Raw genomic sequence first — 21,224 nt, 5'->3', positions numbered from 1 at the left:
TTTGTCAAAAGTGCTGACATCTCTAATTGCATTTGTCAATAGCTGGCCAGTATGATAGAATGGGGAGAAACGTTTATCTTCCATGTGATGTCTCGAGAATTCCAACTTGAGCAACCCAAACCCACTGTCATCTGCCAACATGGTGTTGACCGGCGTGCCTGTGATGCTAAGGTACAAACAAGAAACTTACTGGACAATACTGCCTTAAATTGTTAACTTTTTAGGAATAGTACATGCTATGGATTCTCAAGTAAGGCTTCACTTTCATCATTTACCATCAATCAACATCTATTATAGAAAACGCAATCTCAATGGCCGCCGCCTGGGCCATGTTTATTTCCCATACCGACTTTGAAGCTAAGCAGGGAAGTGCCTGGTTAGAACTGGGATGGGAGACCCTTCCTCGGATGCTAAGCAGGGAAGGGCCTGGTTAGGACTGGGATGGGAGACCGTTTGGGAAGACCAGGAAGCCTGGCGACAGTACTGAGTGTGTGCGTGGTTGGTGGTGCTGCTGTCCGAGGACAACCCGCTGTCACAAAAACGCGAGTGCACAAGATCTGACTGCCGTGCGTGTGCGCGCATCCAAACAGGGCGATGTGTGTGTGTGTTCGTGCGTGTGTGTATGTATGTGTGCGCGCGCATCCAAACAGGGCGATGTGTGCGTGTGTGTGCGTGCGTGTGCGTGCCCAAAACCTGCTCAAACACGAGCCTCTAATCACACGCGCTGCTCCGACTGATTTATCCTCCGTGTGAGTAAAAGCGAAAATGAAACTACAACTTAACGAGAGCATGGCCTGCACTGCGTAGTTTTTCTTCTTTTTTTTTTTTCTTTGCTGCTGTACCATTTCTTTTCTATTTTGCTTTCACGTATTGTGAGCCCAGAGGTACATTTTATTCTAAAGCAGCTTTGAAAGCATTGCCAATTTTATTGTAAGGTTATGAATACTGTCTAACAACGATCATTAGGCTATTTCAGTTCAAAACCTACTCATTATTTTTTTTCTTGTACACTACCGTGATGCACCAAACCACGGGTCCTGCACTGTGAACTGAACCGTTAGAGCTGAACCCCTAATATTTCTCCATAATTATTCCACTGTCTCTTGAATCCTGTTCCCCGAGTTTAGCGAAAATATTGTCGTAGTTTATAAGAGAGGAGCACGGGTGCATCAAACACTCCAATTGCAGTTTGTTTGATATTGTTTTTTGCCTTCATTCTTTTACTCATTTGTAGTGGCCATAGTTTTTGGAATGGGTTGGGAACCACTGGTCTACAGCTAAACTGTGTGACGGGTTGGACATTTCTTTGTAATCACTCATAATCTCAGAATATCAAATGTGGAGATTTGAGGCCCGGCCGAAGGCCGGGTCTCAGCTAGTTATTTATAAAGCCCTTCACAACGCTCAAGTGCTTTGCAGTAAAATCAATGAGGATGAAAACAGTTACGTAAATCACAACAATAAAATATGCAACAACAATAAAATAGAATCAAATCAAATTATAAAATGTCACCACATTACTGAGTATTAAAAGCCAGTCTGAATAAATAGGTTTTAAGCAGGGCATTAAAAATGCTAAAGTCAGTGATGGTGCGCATGTCGTGGGGCAGCTTATTCCAGAGTCTAGGCCCAGCAACTGAAAAGGCCCGATCACCCCAGTGTTTGTACTTGGTTATACTGTATTTGGATTGAGCTAACAAACCGTAGGTGTGCTCCGTTCTTCTTAGCACATTTGTACAGTAGGATCTTCTTCCTTTGAGCAAAGGGTAGAGAGAATATGAATTTTAATTCAGATAGATTTACCGACAGGTAAGGAGGGGCAAGGCCGTTGAGGACTTTAAAAACAAAAAGCAACACTGTGTTTTAGAAGTTTGCAATAGTCAAAGGCACTTTTCACTTTACTGGGTCATTTTTTATTATATACTGTACAAAAATGCACGCTCATATGATATTAAACTGGCATCTACATGAGTAAAATATGTTGTTTGTAAATGCAAACTGGTGTATCATGCCATACTGAGATTATGTTGTTTCTTAGCTGACCTGTATGCCGGGTCACTGTCGCACATCAGAGGAGCTCAAGTACACCATGACACGACTTGCAATGGATGGGATTGACCTCTTCATCGTGGAGCATGGATGTGCTGCCAACATCAAGGTATAGAGCAATGAAGCAATTGGTAAATGAATCGGACATTTTGAAATTGATTTACAATATTTTTTTTCTGATTAGACGGGTATTGTCCGAGTGGCAAATTGCAACCTGCATAACCAGGCGGTGGGCGAGGGCATCAGTGCAGTGGTGCAGGACGTTAATATCCGGCAGTTCATTGAGCAGCAGCAGCACAGTGAAGCCTCTAGACTGCAGCCTGCCGCTCAGAGCCAAGGTCCCGGGCAGCCAGCGGGTCAGTGTCAGCCCCCTCTGCTGCGACGCTCTCTGTGGCTGGAGGCGGGGTCGGTCAACCTCAACCTCATTACAGCAGACATCGCCCTGGCCGCTGACCACCCAGCCAAATGTGAAGTCCAGAGGCACTTTCTGGAACTGCATGATACTCAAACCAAAAGGTACACATACACAGTGTCATCAGTTATCTCCTTCTCAGTGTCACATTGAGCCTTTAATACTATGTCCCTGAAACACAAAGTTTGATGCTGACAGACTAGCTTACCGATCAGCAGCATGACCCAGCATTAGAGCGCTACATAATTGTTCAATTCCTTAATGTACTCTGCTTTACTTTTCAGACTTTGGTTTCTGTGGCCAGAAGACCCTAGCATCCGCAACAAACGTGGCAGAAATCGCTGTGGCTGTCTGGGAGGCTGTCGCTTTTTTGGAGGCACAAACATGGGCCTGGACTTTTTCAGACTGGAGGAGCTCACTCCCTCTGCCTCCACTGCATTCTCCTCCTCCACCACTGAGGCAGACATGTGCTATGGACAGTCCCTGCTGACACCCGGGGAGTGGATCATTACCAAGGAAACCCCCAAAGTGGATGGTATATTTTCAACACATACTTTTTTCATATTTTCATATCCCTTATTATGCATACCAATATTCTATGTTCTGTTAGGGAGGGTTGTTGGACTAAAGACGGAGACACACTCTCCGTGCATCCCTCCTGAGGTGCCTGAGAGGAGATGTCAACAGCACCTGAACCTGCAGGTGCCTCAGCGCTCCCACAGCTCTGCCTCCTCTTCAGAAGAGAATAGCTCTTCTAGTGCAGCACTGCCTCTTTTGGCTGGAGAGAGAGACACACCTTCTCCAAGTATAGAAGAACGCATGTTTACCATCAATGGCAAAATCCCAGCTGAGTGAGTAAAATGAAATATTGCATGCTTGATACTCTCACTAGTATTATGATAAAAACACTGTATATTGTGTGTGCAGCACACTTGAAGAGGTACCAGAGGTGTCACCCGTATCGCCAAGTAACTCCCAGGAGCGCTCCACAGTGCGCTCCCCCTTGTGCTCCCCTCTCAAGAGGCAGTCCTCTGTTCACTCTGGTCGACTGGGCAGCACTAAGAGCCTCTCAGCTGCTGTCTTTACTGAAAAACCTCCTGTGGTTTTGGCTGGAGGTGTCCAGTTCAGCAGTGAAGTATCCCGCAGTGACGAGAATGTTTTGGACTCTCCTCGTCAGCGGAGGAGTTACGGCTCCTTTCCGTTCACACCGTCAGCAGACTCCAACACCTTCCATCAGTATCGCTCTGCAGACTCCAGCATGTCCGTGGCAGACAGTGAGGCATACTTCTCTGCTGCTGAGGACTTTGAACCAATCAGCAGTGCAGACGAGGGTCCTGGCACTTATCCCGGACGGAAGAAGAAGAGGAGGCCTCAGCCTCCGCCACCATATCACATGGAGAACTACAGGTCTGACTCCATCTTATACTTCCTTATGCACTTGGCAATGTTGTACTCATTACATCTGAATGTACCATACTGAAAGCATGACATTACAATGGTCTTTAGTAAAAGGACACTTGTAAATGTTATGGCTATTTCAGTTTAATGGTGGCTTTTCAGGGCTAAATAGTAATGAAAAAAGCCTTTTTTTTTGTTTCTCCTACGCACCTTTTTCTTTAATATTTTTGTTTTAGCATTCATTTAAATTCATAACGGACTTATGAAACTCAGACATGTAAGATTCCGAGATGTCCAGTACTGACAGCAGCTTTGTGGGGTTGAGAAAAGTCTTCATAAAAACAAGGCCGAATCAATGAGATGTGTGATGATTTCATACAACACATTTAGCAATTCATTGTGCAAACCATCTTGGCTCTGAGCCAAACACGCTGAAGCTTGCATTATTAGATTGATTCAATCATGGAGGTGGCTGTGATGTAAATGGCTTGTTTCAAATGAGATGTTTGATCCACGAGCAGGCACTTGCTGGTGTGTTGTGCAAATTGGATTTTGGTCTTGCTCTGTAACTACCTTGTCAGATTTCTATTACTTCCAATGCTGTTATTGATCTTAAGATATTTTATGATTGATTTGGCGCTCATAAATGAGAATAATATTTCAGGCTTGTATAGTGCTAAACCTGATTTAAACTATTGCAATGATAAGAAACAAACAAGATTGAAGTGTCAAAAGCCAATTTGGACTATCTATAGAATTAATATACAGTAATAAAGTAATACAACTTTTTAAAGGGGCTAAATGCAAGTTAGCCATTTTATACTCACTACTGCCACATCAGGTCATACATGTAACGGCACCTTCTATATTAAGCTTGTGCATGACGGCACTTCGGACCCGAATTAACACCTTTTTGAGTGACAGTGCAGGATTTTAGAGGCAGTTGTGGTGAATAGTTCTGGGCTCATTCTACACATTAGGACATTGTTGAAAAATGTAGGGGGAGGAAAATACTTAATTTTAACATTTTTAATCTCCGTATAGTCCCTTTAAGAATGTTATGAAATTTTAAGATTATTTTGTCTTTCGTACAGTCGGACGTCCATATACCACAGCGTTGAGGGCCCGCTGACCTATGTTCTGAATGGAGAGCTGATCACTGAGCCACGCCCACTGCCTTTACCTCCAACACTGCCTCCTCTGCCGCCACATCCACTGCCCAGCCATATGTCCCAGGCCTCCTTTGTCTCTGCTCTGGCCATGGAGGAGGAGAGCTCCATGGAAGCCGAGAAGACTGCTGAACCGGGCCCTGTCACTCGGCAACCTCACGTCATGGCGTGCTACCACAGCTACCTCGCCCACTACCAGGTAGAAGTGCTACGTAACAAGACAACCCTACGACATAGCAAGCACTGCAAAGATTGCTCATGTATTTTATGTGTTATCCAGGTGTCTAATTGGTCTGTGAAACAGCCAACAAACAAGAGGACCTCCAAATCTTCACTACATCGTCCTTTAGACTTGGATACACCCACCAGCGAAGAAAGTTCTGGCTCTTTTGACCAGCTTTCTGTTCCGTGTTTTAAGGTATGCATTTTTATTTAGTGTATGCATTAAATGTCAGAAAAATGTATTTTTCATTGAATAACATTACATCACATTGCATTTAATTTATTCAGGTGATGAAACAAGGCCTTTCTGCAAGCTCTCTACTGGACAGAGGAGATCAGCTTATGGGAGATAACAACAGGTGTGCAGTCACTCTTTTCCTTTTTTGCATTATTATTGGTTATACTGTTTTGTATCACCCGTTATGATATATATATATATTTTTTTTCAGCACACCATACACTCCCCTTGATAAGCGGGCTATGGAGAACACAGATGAGGACACAATGACTGATGACTGGACTCTGGAGCAGCCACTGTCCCAAACCAGGACCACGGCCATTGTGGAGGTTAAAGGAGCCGTCAATGTGGTGCTCACTCCTCTGGTGGCAGAATCTCTTGACAGGTAAGAAGTATGGTCATTATATACTAGGTTAATAACAGATGGTATTCAAAAATGTGTGTCAGATATCGGTACGCACTTAAACTGAATTGTTTTTCAGGTACATTGAGGCCATGGTTAATTTTGCCAGTATACGACACCCTGCTACAATTCTGGATGACCTGCACGGCAAAGTTTTGAATGAGGCCTATCAGATAAGCAAGTCTACTGTCACAGAATCTGTAAGTTCTGGACTTTAATCTTGAATCCGTTTATTTTTATAACCTTACAACAATTTGAATTAACCTTTTAAACCAAATGACTGATGCTTGGTTGTTTTCAAATGTGTATCACACAGAGCCAAACAGGGAAGCAGGAGCATAAGCTATCCAAGACCGAGGCCGTGAACCCTGGCTCCCTGAACGTCCCCCAAGGCCAGACAGACCTGTCAGTCAAACCTGATAATGTGAAAATCAAGGGCCTCCAGGCCAACGTCTCCATCCCCAAGGTACGACCTTTGACCCAGACTAATGGAGGCTCTGAAGGCTCCACAAAATGTAATCTGAAGAAAAATGCTTCCAGAGAGTAATCTTTAGTTATTTTGGGGCATATTTATAGCATAAAGTTTGCTATGAATTGCTATAAATATGCACTCAAATAACTTTAGCTATGCACATCCTTCCTATTATTTTATTTTTACATAATATTTGTGCTGTTCATTTGAATTGGACTATATTCTTTAGCAAAGTGTTTCACTGCACTGTCCACATGCCATCTCTCTAGGTAAATCTTTGCCTTCTGCAAGCTTCTGTAGAAGAAAGTTCTTCATCTTGTTCCAGTAAGTCTGTCACACATGTGTCACTTGTGGCACTGTGCTTTGATCGGATTGCTACCCAGTTCAGAATGAACAGGTAAATCTGTTTTTTGTTATTACATTGTTGTAGATTGTTTAACAAGATAGTAATTTCATTGACAAAGTAGCACACATTTATACAAACTCAAAGGAACCAAATTGCTCTGGTTTTAGAGGGATTGTGGAGGAGACGCCTAACACAACAGAACACGGTCGACCCTCAGTCATGCTGGAGAAGTACGCCTCAGCCACCAAAATGCAGCCACAGTCTTCAGGCTCGTTGCGCTCAAATGCAGGAATTGAGAAAGGAAAAGAAATTGCTGCTAGACTCAACATCCACCGCATTCACAGCCAGCTCCGAGGCCTGGACTCCACAGGTCAGTGTAAACTCTGGCTGTTTCACTGAGACCAATTTCAGAAGTACTTTATAGTTACATATTTCTTTCTGCAGATATTGGCACTTGTGCCATTACAGCAATTCCTTTTGAGAAATCCAAAGTGCTCTTTGGCCTTGAAGAAATGGATGAGTTTTCAGTGGTGGATGAGACTGATCAGAGCTCAGGAGGTGACCTTAGTCGCTCCATGACATCCCTGGAGAAATGGGGCTGGATCATGTTTGAATGTGGCATTGAGAATCTCACTGTCAAAGGTAGAACCTGTTTTTTTTACAAGCAGATATTGCTTTGAATGGACAAATTACTATAGATGAAAACCTTTCTTTATGCAGGGGGTCGACAATCAGGTGCTGTTCTTTACAATGCATTTGGAGTGATGGGCCGCACAGACGCGGGAGGGAAGACCGGAACGTCAAAATCTAACGGCTCCACAGGCTCACAGACAGGCAGCGGCTACAGCACAGATGTTTCTGATGACAACCTGCCTCATGACCCACTCAGTCCCCCGTCTGATAACAACGAAAACTCTGACTCAGATGACCAGGTGAGGAATTGTCAACAGGCCTGCAAGATACTGTGAGTTAAACGTTTTTATTTCCATTCTCCATAGGATGAAGGCGTTGAGTCAGATGACCTTAAGAAAGATCTGCCCCTTATGCCCCCGCCCCCTGACTCCAGCAGCATGAAACTAACCATCCGAGAAATCTGGTTCAGTTTTGCTGCTCCAACAAATGTGCGCTCACCCTCAGAAGCTATTTCAAGGTACAAGTTTGAAATAATATCATGCATAACTTCAATTTCTGTACATCTCTAACATGTTGTGCTTGTACGTATGCTATTTTTAGGCAGCTCAATCTCCTCAGCACAGCTACACCTGCCATTGGCGCCTGGTTGGTTCCCATTGACCAGCTCAAGTCATCCCTCCGCAAACTGGACATGGAAGGCACCCTGCGAGTCTGTGCTGTCATGGGCTGCATAATGACTGAAGCTTTAGAGGTTAGGGAGGCTGCTGAACTGGCTCTTTTGATGTTTTACAATTTTTCCTGTTTGGTTCTAATCCTTGTCTGATATTCATACCAACAGAAAAAGAGTATTCACATTCCATTCCGCAGCAAATACAATAGGGTTACCAAGAGAGCTCGATATCTGCACGAGAATCCCTCCTGTTTGCTGTGCAACATCCTGCATCGCTATCTGCAACAAGCAGATTATTCCATCATTGAAGAAGCTACTATGGTATCAACATGGCTGCACAGCTCATTGTTATAAGTAAAGGACACTGCAACTTTTGTTGTATCTCTTTTATTAGAATGATGGCGTTCCAGCACTAGTGACACTAAAGAAGGGTCTGGTGGCTTTGGCACGGCAATGGATGAAATTTATCGTAGTGACTCAGGGTTTCAAAGCCATTGGTCTGATTAGACCTAACCAGCTTGCCAAGCCGACGGAGCCTCAACAGACCCTGAGCGACACAGTTCTGGGCCTGGACAACGGCGGCGCCCTGCAGAGCGACACCAGCGCTGACGGAGCTGAATTTGAGTTTGACGCAGGTGGGAGCTTGCTGCTTGCAAAGGGCTTGAAATAAATAACCATTTGTTTGCCGAGAGTTTCATGAAAGAAAAATATATCACTTTTAAGCATTTGGAGAAGTCTTCTTAGAGTTTGATTTGGTATTCTTTTGTAAAGCCACAGTGAGTGAACACACCATGTTGCTGGATGGAGTGTGCAGTCGTCCGCCACCGAAGGAAGCAAACTCTGGTGGTGTCAGTGGAGTGGAAATTATGAGGAAGCTGTCCAAGTCCCACACACACAATGACTCTGGTCTCAGAATAAAGGTATGCGATAACTGTATTTATAATGCAATATCATACATTTTACTGTGAAGCGAGAACGGAAAAGGGAACCGATAGCTCATGTTGGATGTTAGAAGGGGGAGTGACCTGGTTTTGATATGCAAACGAGAAGGAATGTACTGTTGAGAATTGCATAAAAAATGTGCTGAGGCCATATGTAAAATACGATGAACATTTGTCGTAACACACGAAATGAAATGCCTCGAGAAGAAGGATGGAGAGATTAGAGTTGAGTTGAGTTATGCCTACATAGTTTACAATTGACACAAGCCTCTTCATTTGTCAAACTTATAGGGATCACATCCGTACCAGTCTCTAAGCTACACCAGCGGCGACACAGCTGCCGACTCTCCTGCCCATGTGAGTCGAGCGGGCCTACCAGCCAAGGACAGCCCGAGGAAGGAAAGTCTCCTGAGCAATCTGACGGGCAGTTTTAGAAGCCTGCACAACCTGCTCGAGGGCACCCCCCAGAGGAATGAGCCGTCTACTGCAGCTGCAGCCAAGGGCAGCTCCCTCACTCAGACAGGTACTCAGATTAAGCCTTTTCAATAGCATGATTCATTTATTATAATCGTTCACATTTCTAAAGACAATAGGTTCAGGAAGTTCATATTCAGGAAATTTTCATTGCAAAATTATGAATAATAAATTATCTGAACTGGCAACTTCGAATGCCTTTTTGTCATCTCAGGGAACAACATTGGAACAGACATGCTGACAGAACATCCACTGCTGTCTGCACCATCCTCTGTAAGTTTTTATAACTGGATGTCCAATGCAGTGGGTGGCAGAACTGGCGGTGTTACCCAGGACTCACCTGCCCCACGCAACAGCTTGCCAACAGGTCTGAAATTATGTAATTTGATTGTCTGGTGACATGTTCAATAATAATTGATACTTAAAATGTTGTTTTGCAAGACTCTCCGGAATGCGTATCTCTGGATAGTTTATACCAGTATACTCGACTACCACCAATTAGTCCAGAAGGAGGTCAAGGTTGTTGTTGTTGTCCGATTGTTATCTGTCTAGTCGAGTTTAGCTTTAGAATGTCCTTCTAGAAATCCCTTAACAATTTTGGTAAGCAAATCAGTTATGTGACAGTCACCTGTTGCTTGTTTGTAGATAGTCCTTTACCCCAGAACAACTTTTAAATGAACCATGAAATATACAAGAGCACTTTGTAGTTTTCTGTTGTACTTACTGTTTCATTAGAGCCAACTTCACTATATTAAGTAATCAAGTATTAGCATTTTCATACATGTTTATTATTACATTGTAAAATGAGTTGCACGTTCACTAATCTGACAAATCCCGTTATACTGTAGGCGGGACGTGTAATCTGCCCACCATCCCGTCAGCGTCAGACTTCAACACAGTTTTATCCAGTGACCAGAACACTCTGGATGGAACCCAGTCCCAGCACTCCCAGCACAGCACCAGCCAGGAGGACATCGCTGACGTTGAGGAGGGCAACTTGTGTCCAGCCGCTGTTCAGCTGGCTGATGCCCAGGTACTTCTCCAAAAGGCAAAAAAGGCAAAACATAACCTGCTAATACTGTTTTTATCTGCTGTTCAGGTTGTTTTCAAACCACTGCTAAGCTACACTGGTATACAGGCTCAGGACGCCACTCCATTAAGTTATAAAATGTATTTCGGAGAACACCTGTCTTTTTCTGGAAACCTTGAACGTCTCAGAGCAGACATTGTTGATTCAGATACATCTAAAGAACGAAAGAGCAAAAGAACAAGAAGGTAAAAAATCTGACAGTTTTCCTTTTTTCCTCTCCTTATTTTGTTGACTTTTTTAAGTGTTATTCTTGCCTCCTTCTATTGCAAAGACAAGGCATGGTAAACCTGCCTCCTCTGGAGTTCAAGCCAGCCCTGTTGATTGAGACGTTCAGCGTAAATGCTGTTGTGATGGAGAAGTCCACCAGCGCTCCACAGGGCCCCACTGCGGCCCCCCTGTCTTTCCATGACTTGAACCGGCGTCACTACAACACATTCCACTGTGACTTCACTACTGCCTGCCAGGCCATCAGCCAGCGTGTGGACATGGCCCTAGTGCGCCTCATCCACCAGTTCAGCACTATGATCGACGACATCAAGGCCACACAGACCGACATCAAGCTCAGTCGCTACACCGCGGGCTCTGCTTCTCCCACACCCACCTTCAAGGCCCGGCCCTACCGCCATTTCAGATCATCAGATTTCAGCCGCAGCTCAAGGGGCAGCATCAACGGAGCAGGTCGCAGCGCCACGCAGACTTTGAAGAAAAGAGGCGCGGCAGGTGCAGGGGGAGGAGCAGGCCTGAGCGGAGGTGTGCCCCCAAATGGACCTCCGTCAGGAATGGACACGCTGGGGAGGAGGGAACCACGGGGGCGCACTTCTCTTGGGCGGTCTGAGAGACGCACATCAAAGGTGAACAAAAGGATGATCACTCTTATTGTCAGTTGTTGCCTCTTGTTTAAATGTAGTATTATTAAATGTAGTAACATAGCATTGAACAAACAGTATTTAGTCATTCTAGTATTTGCCTTTATGTTGTCACACTTTCAAATGTGTTAACATTGTTAACAAGCAATCCTGTAAAGTAATTAGAACTAAGAAAATGAGCAGCCTTTTTAACTCTTGTCCATGTTTTGCATCAGTATATGGATTGGCTTCCACCTTATTGAGTTGCTGAAAAGGCTTTGCTACCACTAGGTGGCGCCAGCTGATTACAAGTATTACATGGTGGACATTCCATTCAAAGATGTCATACATGTTTGAAAAGAATAATGGAGTGATCTTGTGAAATTGCCTCATTATTGTGTTATGATTGCAGGTGTCTCGGAAGGGTTCCCGTGACGTGGCGGACCACATGGCCATCCAGATGGATGACTCTGACTCCATCACGGTGTCGGAGCAGAGTGAGCCATCAGCAGAATGTTGGCAGAACATGTACAAGCTGTTAAACTTCTACTCTCTCATCTCTGATCCAACGGGCATCTTGGAGAAAAACTCTCCAGAGAACTGCCTCACAGGTTAGCCATGGCAGCGGTATATTTTGTCACGTCCCTGGTTTTATGGTAAATAGTAATCATTTTCTTATTAATTGTATAGAAACTGGACGAAGACCCTCCGAGTCACTCTGTAAAGTGATTTTTGAGAATGAGCAACAGGAGCCCACCACGCCGAACAAGCCGTCAGGAGGCAGGAGGAGAAGCCTAGTGAGCTCAGAGCCGCAGCACGTCACCCTCATCGTGTTCGGGATCGGCATGGTCAACAGGACGCACCTAGAGGCTGATATTGGTGGACTGACCATGGAGGCGGAGCTTAAGAAGATTCATGGAAGTTTTACTCTCAAGGAGAAGATGAAAGGTGGGTTCGAGGTCCTGAAGTAGCAACAACAGTTTACTAAAGTTTTTATTCCATTTATGCAAATCAATCAATCATTGTACTCTACTGCGAATGATAAAAGATCTCTTTATTTTCTTTCCCTAGATATTCTGCACCAGAAAATGACTGAGACCTGTGCATCCGCTCACATAGGGGGAGTTAACATAGTTCTCTTGGAGGGCATTACACCCGACATTCAGTACGTGAAGTCTTATTTAAATATACTGATTGCAGTCAGGTCTAACCCTTGGTTTATTGTGTGTATTGGATCAATTCTAGTGTCAACATCTCAACTGATTTACTAATAATATTAATCAGTCTTGCCTTCACATTGTACCTTCAACATAAGTATAATAAGAAAAGGGTAAAGTGTTTGTCTGTAAGAGCCTATTTCTACTTTGCTAGAGCCAATTACAAAGGCTGTTCCAGCTCTGAAAGCAATTTCCCTAAAACACAACAACCTTAATCAAGTTACAAGCCCTGCAGTCATGCATCCAGGCAAAGCAATGAATCTGTGTTCTCACTGAGCGTCAAAGTTAGATGTTCAAAAACACTGTTTCCTCTCAGGCCATTTCAGAACGCTCTAAAATACCGCTCTTTGTGATGATGTTGGGAGTACCCGTTTTGGTCAAATAGGAATGGGGCAAATGAGATTAAGCCTTCGATGTTAGTACTTAGCACTGTCTCATGCATCCCTCTGTTCTTCTCTTTTACTTTTTTTTTGCCCTCTCTGCCAACTGTGCATAGACTGGAGGATTTCCCAACATCTCCCACCAGCACAGCTAAACAGGAGTTTCTGTATGTGCTTGTTGTAAACATTAAGATGAGCCTCCATTTGTCAATCTTCTCTCAACCTGCCCTTATTGTACATCATCATTCGTCACCACATGCCGTTTCGGATCTCGGTGTTTTTGTATGTTGAAAAATTGGACATACATTGCACTAAAATATCTCTCTCTGATATTTTAGTCTAAAAAAATCATATTTCCATTAGTCTATTTCTTAAAATGTATGAAGTTTGATTTACATGTCTTCCTGACCATGTTCAATATTGTATGGCATCGTTGTAAAATCCATTTGATTCCTTTTCATGTGAATGCCATCCTAAAGGTGCATGACTTTGGCCTGGTTAAATGTTGTTACCGTCATTATCTTGAAGAGTGCGATTTATTTGGAACATCTTGTTTTTTTTTCCTTTCTTTCAGAACGGTAGTGAAGTGCAACATTGCCAAGTCTCAAGCCCTATATAGTGCCCAGCGGGGACTCAAGACCAATAACGCAGCTGTTTTCAAAGTGGGGGCAATCATGATCAATATTCCCCAGCATCCAGCTACTTTGCACAGCATGATGGTGCGCAGCTCCCACCAGCTCTCCAAGCAAATATCAGACCTCATTCGCCAACCCTCTAATGTGTATGTGCTCTTTCATTCAATTCTTTTTAAACAGGATCAGACTGAATAATCTCTGAATAAATACCTCAATGTCAATCTTATTTTATTGTTTCTGAATACAGTCAGCCAAACCGTGAGGACACACCCACCCCACAGCCTTCCGACAAAGCCTCCAGCATCAATCAGACGCCTGTTGAAGCCAATGAGTTTCCTCAACTTCCTGAGGGTCTGGAGAAGAAGCCCATTGTGCTTAAATTCAGTGCCATGATGGATGGTATTACAATTGGAGCTGCACTGCTGCCATCACTCAAGGCAGAGTATAAGATGGGCCGCATGAAGAGCCATGGCATGACCGGTGAGTGCCTCTCAGAGTATTCAGACATTTACATGTTCTTCAACACATCATGTGGTAATAGCTTATGCTCTGCACAACTAGGGGCTCAAACCAGCTTCACTTTTGAATTGCCAAACCACAAGCTCTGCTTCCAGTCCAAAGTGTCACCAGTGGACTTGTCCACCATGTCGCCATCAGCCAGCCTCACTCTACCACCGGTTACAATGTCTGGAGAGTACATCATGGAGGACCATGACACTCACTCAGACCATGGATGGGCACCTGATGACTTTCCAACCAAGCAAGGAAACTATTTGCAAGGAAATTATTTGCGCTGTGTTGCTGAGGTTTGACAGTTCATATCATTGCTGACAAAATGTTTTTTGTAGCTTAAGATGATGCCTAACCATCTCCTGTGCATTCTTGTATGCAGATTGGCTCTTTTGAACATAACCTGACTACAGATCTGCTCAACCACCTGGTTTTTCTGCAGAAGGTTTTCATGAAGGAAGTCAATGAGGTCATCCAGAAAGTTTCAGGTACTTCACCATTACACTGGTTAAGGTTAAGGTTAAGGTTAAGGTGTACTTAGGGAAACAATAATGTGAAATTATTGCACTAAAGCAATGTTTTAAAAGTAATATGAGTCATTTATTTAGCATCAGCTATTGTTTCTCTACACTTGCATTCCATTGAATTGTATGTACTCGGTTCTCATTCTCATAGGAGGAGAACAACCCATTCCTTTGTGGAATGAGTATGACACCTCCACAGATGCTGATAAGCCAAAGATTCTGCTTTATTCAGTCAGCCTCATGTTTAAGGTATTTTTTTTTAAACATAACCTGAACCCTGTTATCTTTACAAGCCTGAGTCTTCGTTACAAGTAGTAAGAGGTTTATCCTTGTTTTTAGGGAATACAAATGACAGCCACTACTCCATCCATGCGAGCTGTGCGCTTTGAAACTGGACTGATTGAGCTGGAGCTGTCCAACAGAATCCAGTGCAAGGCCCAACCCGGTGGCAGCCGCAGTTACCTTAAACTTTTTGGCAAATGTCAAGTTGACCTCAACCTTGCTCTTGGACAGATTGTCAGGCACCAGGTAGGGCAAAGCAAAAGTATATCTTCTACATAGAAATCCTCCAGATTTTCAGAGGTTAATAAGTCTTACTTCCTCTTTTCTTACCAAAGGTGTATGAAGAGGCTGGCTCAGACTTCCATCAGGTGGCATACTTCAAAACTCGCATTGGCCTGAGGAACGCTCTGCAGGAGGAGATCAGCGGCTCCTCAGACAAAGAGGCGGTTCTTATCACTCTCAACAGACCCATCGTTTTTGCTCAGCCAGTGGCTTTTGACAGAGGTTTGTAGATTTTCATCTAAGATCATTTTGACTTGTCTCAGTAATTAATTTAGCTTTCTTATTTTGTCTCATCCAGCGGTGCTGTTCTGGCTGAATTACAAGGCTGCATATGACAACTGGAATGAACAGCGCCTGGCTCTGAACAAGGACATCCACATGGCCACCAAAGAGGTGGTGGACAAACTACCAGGGATTCAGCAGACCTCTGCCCAGGCCCTGGGCACCCTCTTCCTGCAACTGACCGTCAATGATCTGGGCATCTGCCTGCCCATCACCAGCACCTCACAAGTGAGTCATGTTGCATTTACAGCACTTGTGACTTTTTAACCCTGTATATGTACTGTATGTTTTTCTATTTGTATTATCCAGTGGTTTACTATAAATAACTTGGCAAATCCCCATTTTTTGTTAAGAAACTCTTTTGCCTAGCTACATTCAGCAACTACCCATTGGGCACTCACCATTGCCTGCACATACAGTATAATTTGTATGGAGCGACTGTCATGCCAAACATCATGTAGTTCTCTTGTTCTAAATGTGCACACAAGATGAGCTATTTTGTGTCATTTATTCCATAGAAAGGACAAGTGCCAGCTACGGAGGTCAACAGCTCTGAGGCTGGGACAAGTACATCAGTAGGCTGCAATAAAAATGCACGAAAAGTAACTTGTGTTTCATTACTTTTTCTGTGGCTTGTTGTGGGGAAATGACTTACTATGATCACTGTGCCTTTTTATAAAAAAATAGCTGAATGTGAAAAGTGCAGTTCACATTAACAGTAACGTTTCTACTGACAGTCACCTGACATAACAACTGCAGCTTTAAGTGGTGTGTTGGCTGGCTTCGGGGTCTTTAAATAAGCGGTTGTGGCAGTTTTTGGGCCTAAAACTGCATCTGTGTGGCAACATGGTGTGAGGGACTTAACTTGTGAATGTGTGCTGTCCTACAGCTCTAATTACTCAGAGCTACTGTATAAACTACTACTGTCCTGAAAATGTGCAGATCATTACCAAGACTCTTTGGCAAACTCTCAGAATGACTGGATTATGATCAATTAATGACTGATGACTTCTCAAAGAAGTACAATTATTGATAGAATTGATCAAAATCTAAATAAATAAAGGTTTCTACTTTTACTTTTGCTTTGCAAATGCTTCTATCCTGTGAAACATAACTAAAAATGTGTCCCCAAAATACCTTCAAATTATTCAAAAATAATTCAAAAGATACTTTGCCTTTTATAAGCCCATGATCACATTTTACCACTGCCATCTTGGATTCTTCTTACAGGCCAACCACAGCATAGACTTCGACACTGGCTCCGCTCTGGTCCTGACCATAGAGAGCACACTGATCACTGCCTGCTCCTCTGAGTCTCTGGTGAGCAAAGGACACTTCAAAAACTTCTGCATCCGCTTTGCTGAGGGCTTTGAGACCTCCTGGGACGACTGGAAGCCTGAAATACGAGGAGACTTGGTGATGAATGCATGTGAGTGCAACATCCACTTATAGACTGCACTCCTATATGATGAACTTCTTGTAACCTCTGCAGGTCAAGGATGTTGAGACCGAGCTGACTGTCTGTCTTTGTTGTGTGTCTGTGTATAGGTATCGTCCCAGATGGTACTTATGAAGTCTGCTCGAGAACCACAGGACAAGCTTCTGCAGGCAAGTTCTTTTATTTATCTGCAGCTCTATAAAATATTGATCACATCCTAAAGATGCACAATAAGCACAAACCTTCACTTTCCCCTCCCCTGCTCCTCTGCGTGTCTTTACCTTAAACAGAGAGCAGCAGCGCTGGTACTTGGACACTGAACGTACTTTGGAAAATGTGTGGCATTGATGTTCACATGGACCCCAACATTGGGAAGCGCCTCAATGCTCTCGGCAACACTTTGACATCACTGACCGGAGAGGAGGACACCGATGACATTGGTGACCTCAATTCAGTCAATATGGCTGACCTTTCTGATGAAGACGAAGCTGACTCCATGTCACCTACCACCTACCTTCATATGGTATGCCTAGCTATAGTTTTTATTTACTCAATGTTGCTGTTTATGTGTAAAAAGCTGTGTGAGCAGAGCGGTTTACCCATGTTACATTGATACTACCTGGCTTACCTGCAACATACGGTTTAATGGTAAAATCATGGCCATATTGATCGTTGCTCCTGCCCTTCCTTGTTCCTGTTATTACAGAGTCCTCCTGAGACCCCGTTCAGCCCTCGGCTGACCTTACGGAAGCGTCTGGTAAACCACATTCTGGGCCTGAGCCCCAGACCTCAGAGTGTGTCTGTCCCAGCAGACTACTTAAACTGTGCCTCGCCTCGTCCCGGAACGGGCACTGCCAGGTCCCAAAGACCGCTCTCCTGGGCCTGTGTATGTAGCCACACAGAGTATTCACTCTCGGGGCTAACCAAATCTCAGTTTCATTGGAGGCGGTGCTGCTTACTAAAATGCCGAACAAGGCTGTTTCAAATCATAGCATTTAAATCAAGCACCAGTAAATGGTTTTGCTGGGCATTTAGTGCCCGCATTGAGTTCACTTGCAGATCATAAAGATTAGATTGGTGTTGCACAGTCCCCCATGAAAAGGTTGTCTGATACTTTTACTTTGATTATAGTGGTGGTGGTTTTACCGTTTTGAGATCTATTCTTTCTGGTGTGTGGACTCTTTCCAAATAAATTAAGAAAAAAAAATAAAAGCAGATGTGGGAGCGGTGTGAAGGTTGACAGAAGGTTTGATTCTTTCATATCCTTGGGCTTGTCAGAGGAGAAATTCACATCACACTTTCCTTTTAGCCTAACATGTATCTGACCCATCAGGAGACTGTGGACCCCAGACGCCAGATGATGATGGGCAACCAGGTGAATGATGCCAGAGCAAGGAAGTTCACCAAAAGGGTGGTGGACATCAGAGAACTAAACGAACAAGCCAAAGTCATCGATGACCTCAAGTAACTTTTCGCAAGTTTACTCATTGGACTTAATAAATACTATTAGCATGCTCTTCTAACCTCAACCATGAACAACTTTCAGAAAACTGGGGGCCAGTGAAGGTACCATCAACCAGGAAATCCAGCGCTATCAGCAACTGGAGTCAGTGGCTGTGAATGACATCAGGAGAGACGTCAGGAAGAAACTGCGCCGTTCGAGCATGAGGGTATATATCGGTTTATTTTTCTGTCCTTATGCTTTTTCCACTCTGTACAGCTTCCCTGTTCTGTTGTTTTGAGACTTTGTATTTTTTCTGTGTCAGGCGGCCTCCCTAAAGGATAAGTGGGGCCTTGGCTACAAACCAAGTTACAACAGGTCCAAAAGCATCTCTGCCGCAGCTGGGAGACCCCCTCTGAAAAGGATGGACAGACAGAGGTATGTTCTGTTTTACTGTCCTGAACCATCTGTTTATTCTAGCAAGTGTCATAGCGCCTGTGTTTGCAGCTCCAGAATAGGAGATATGGAGGACTTTCCTGATGTAAGGATTGATGTGGCTTCCCCTGGACCCCGAGTCACCTTCAACATTCAGGACCCGGTAAAACCTTGTTATTCTTTAGACAGAGTAGTAATACCTTTTTTCTCTTATGTATTTTATTTCTACACAAAAATCATGTGCTTCAATTAGTATAAATGTTAGAAGATATACAACTAACTCTTATGGTTTGATTTGGAAATTAATTTAAACATAGAAAATGACTCCTTTAATTTCATTAATTTGTGTCCAATTTAAGACTAATAATCAGGCCTTGGATCCTGCTCATGCCCCCAACAGTCCAGGAGAAGTGTTTAAGGTATTTGGTACAAAAATCAAACTAAGTCTGACGTCTAACCAACACCAACAAAAGTTTGTTTTCTCTTTGGAAGATGCAGCAGATGCAAACTCAAATCAGGATGATGAATGATTCTGTTGAAAACATTCAGAGCACTGTGTATGATATTAGATTTGTATGTTAATGCATCCATGTTTAATTCTTCTAAGTATATAGAAGTAAATAACAATGTGGATTTGATTGTCCTTGACTACACAATATCCACCTATAACCGAGTTATTACAATACGCAGTCAGTGTATTGTTGAAGGCTGTTTATTGGATTAGACATTCACACATTCTCATCCTGACTTGAAATGCATGAGTATTTCAATATGCTTTTCTTTCTTCAGCCGCTGATTCCTAACAGCTTTCGGTGTGCCTCCAAACCACTGGAAAATTGCACATAGCTTATGAAAAAAAAATCCATATTTACTCATTTCACGTAACATACAAAATCACTTCAACTCTGTCATCTGAAAATGTTTTATCACTAAATCCGGTCTATGCTTCATTAAAATAAAATCGTCTAATCTTTTGCCACTTCTAAAACTCAAATTCTGTATATAAATTGAGTGTTGGTGGTTGCTTTCCTGCCTGCTTGGTTCAGGGCTTTTTTGGAGTCAATCATTAAGACAAGCTTCAAAATCTGTCTTGCAACAATAATGAAGGTGGATCAATCAAAGCTGTACCTGTAGTTGCCATGTGTTGTTTCTGGGATGTGTTGATAATGCTGCTGCTGGAGTGTGCTTCATCTAAACGTCTGGGTATTATTCATGCTCATCATGTCACTTAGTCTATCATTACGCCTTGGAAATGCATGATCTTCCAGCTCATTTCAAAGTGGGTTGTGCTGGTGAACTGTGTAAAGTCATTTCTGATTTTATTTCAATTTGCACATCTATTTCACTCAAGTGTTTTTAGAAAGGTCTGTTGTCTTTGATGGCTCTGACTCGCTGTTGCTCTGTGAAGTTCCCAGAGGAGGCAGAGGTGGACCTGTTGTCAGTCACCATAGACGATCCATCCCATTCACCTCATCTCCATCCTCCATCTCCATCCTCCTCTGACGCCCTGCACTCAGTGTTCAGTGCTCCGGGCACTCCTGCTGTCTTCTCACCCACCATTCCCTTCCAGCATGACGACTCCCGACGCGACGACCTCTCCACCTCCTCTTCTGAGGACTCGGAAAAAGAGGACGACTTTGAAAGATTGCCCAGCTACAGAAGGCCTTTGTAAGTCTATTGTTTATTTGATTTAATAGACTTCATTGCATTTCAAAACGAAGGATTTTAAATTGCATACCTTTTACTCTTAACGACCTACAGTGAATATTTTTTCCTTCCGCAGACCTCCCTCCCAACGAAAGACCTCCGGTTTCTCCACTGTTAGTCAGCTGTTCTCCGACCGCTGGCCAGGCACGCCAACCAATCGCAGCTTTGGTGGCGCGGCGACCGAGCGCAACATCGACTTTGAGCTGGACGTGCGCGTGGAGATTGACAGCGGGAAGTGTGTTCTCCATCCCACTACTCAGCAGACGGAGCACGAGGACGTCTCCTTGAAGAGGTGTGATGAAAAGAGCTTTCACACTCTGAAAAATACTGAGCCGCATTAGAAGTCTGACTGACATCTCCCACGGATTCCCGCAGGGATAGAGGTGTCTCTGAAATTGCCAAATTAGACTTCAAATAGAAAAATCCACTTGAAGAAGATGTCAGATAAAAAAAAAAACGTTGTTATAAGCTATGATGTTAACCTTGTGACATCTCATTACCAGACCTGGACCGCACTCTAAATTGTATCTTTGTGCTGTTGTTAGAAGCTGTGAGCACAGTGTTCGGAGTTTGGATCAAGACTCTCCTCCCAAAAAGAAAAAACTTCAGCCCGCCTACAGTTCCACCACTCATCTCCTCGCCGGCAAGAAAAACCCTTCCTCTCTCCAGACCAAATCAAATGACTTGGAGACCACAGTTTTTTACATTCCAGGAGTAGACGTTAAGGTG

The 21,224-nt window shown here is 43.6% G+C and overlaps 1 protein-coding gene across 13 annotated transcripts in view; it reads left to right on the top strand.

Moving 5' to 3' along the window:
• Nucleotides 1-21,224, top strand: part of kiaa1109 (KIAA1109) — a 40,370-nt gene that overhangs the window by 9,400 nt on the left and 9,746 nt on the right. For 3 of the 13 annotated variants that reach the window (XM_079572932.1, XM_079572925.1, XM_079572920.1), the window contains exons 4-52: nt 43-171; nt 2,039-2,158; nt 2,234-2,565; nt 2,746-3,312; nt 3,389-3,868; nt 4,954-5,227; nt 5,309-5,446; nt 5,539-5,609; nt 5,700-5,873; nt 5,971-6,091; nt 6,208-6,357; nt 6,633-6,760; nt 6,877-7,079; nt 7,154-7,351; nt 7,430-7,641; nt 7,708-7,859; nt 7,943-8,093; nt 8,181-8,333; nt 8,407-8,647; nt 8,784-8,932; nt 9,245-9,476; nt 9,642-9,794; nt 10,276-10,460; nt 10,527-10,702; nt 10,789-11,368; nt 11,775-11,973; nt 12,053-12,310; nt 12,434-12,527; nt 13,076-13,126; nt 13,534-13,740; nt 13,842-14,074; nt 14,156-14,400; nt 14,487-14,592; nt 14,780-14,877; nt 14,968-15,156; nt 15,246-15,414; nt 15,491-15,702; nt 15,993-16,076; nt 16,705-16,903; nt 17,023-17,086; nt 17,207-17,435; nt 18,246-18,376; nt 18,459-18,582; nt 18,679-18,791; nt 18,861-18,951; nt 19,148-19,207; nt 20,197-20,456; nt 20,572-20,787; nt 21,041-21,221. In XM_079572932.1, the coding sequence (XP_079429058.1) occupies nt 43-171; nt 2,039-2,158; nt 2,234-2,565; nt 2,746-3,312; nt 3,389-3,868; nt 4,954-5,227; nt 5,309-5,446; nt 5,539-5,609; nt 5,700-5,873; nt 5,971-6,091; nt 6,208-6,357; nt 6,633-6,760; nt 6,877-7,079; nt 7,154-7,351; nt 7,430-7,641; nt 7,708-7,859; nt 7,943-8,093; nt 8,181-8,333; nt 8,407-8,647; nt 8,784-8,932; nt 9,245-9,476; nt 9,642-9,794; nt 10,276-10,460; nt 10,527-10,702; nt 10,789-11,368; nt 11,775-11,973; nt 12,053-12,310; nt 12,434-12,527; nt 13,076-13,126; nt 13,534-13,740; nt 13,842-14,074; nt 14,156-14,400; nt 14,487-14,592; nt 14,780-14,877; nt 14,968-15,156; nt 15,246-15,414; nt 15,491-15,702; nt 15,993-16,076; nt 16,705-16,903; nt 17,023-17,086; nt 17,207-17,435; nt 18,246-18,376; nt 18,459-18,582; nt 18,679-18,791; nt 18,861-18,951; nt 19,148-19,207; nt 20,197-20,456; nt 20,572-20,787; nt 21,041-21,221 (9,282 nt within the window). Of the gene's footprint in view, nt 1-42; nt 172-2,038; nt 2,159-2,233; nt 2,566-2,745; nt 3,313-3,388; nt 3,869-4,953; nt 5,228-5,308; nt 5,447-5,538; nt 5,610-5,699; nt 5,874-5,970; nt 6,092-6,207; nt 6,358-6,632; nt 6,761-6,876; nt 7,080-7,153; nt 7,352-7,429; nt 7,642-7,707; nt 7,860-7,942; nt 8,094-8,180; nt 8,334-8,406; nt 8,648-8,783; nt 8,933-9,244; nt 9,477-9,641; nt 9,795-10,275; nt 10,461-10,526; nt 10,703-10,788; nt 11,369-11,774; nt 11,974-12,052; nt 12,311-12,433; nt 12,528-13,075; nt 13,127-13,533; nt 13,741-13,841; nt 14,075-14,155; nt 14,401-14,486; nt 14,593-14,779; nt 14,878-14,967; nt 15,157-15,245; nt 15,415-15,490; nt 15,703-15,992; nt 16,077-16,704; nt 16,904-17,022; nt 17,087-17,206; nt 17,436-17,618; nt 17,799-18,245; nt 18,377-18,458; nt 18,583-18,678; nt 18,792-18,860; nt 18,952-19,147; nt 19,208-20,196; nt 20,457-20,571; nt 20,788-21,040; nt 21,222-21,224 lie in introns of all 13 variants that reach the window. The other 10 variants (XM_079572924.1, XM_079572930.1, XM_079572929.1 and 7 more) reach the window with 10 other exon arrangements.

Source organism: Gobius niger, assembly GCF_951799975.1.
Source record: "Gobius niger genome assembly, chromosome: 16".
NCBI lineage: Eukaryota > Metazoa > Chordata > Actinopteri > Gobiiformes > Gobiidae > Gobius > Gobius niger.
The sequence above is the reverse complement of the archived record's forward strand: the minus strand, read 5'-3'. Positions and strand labels throughout refer to the sequence as shown.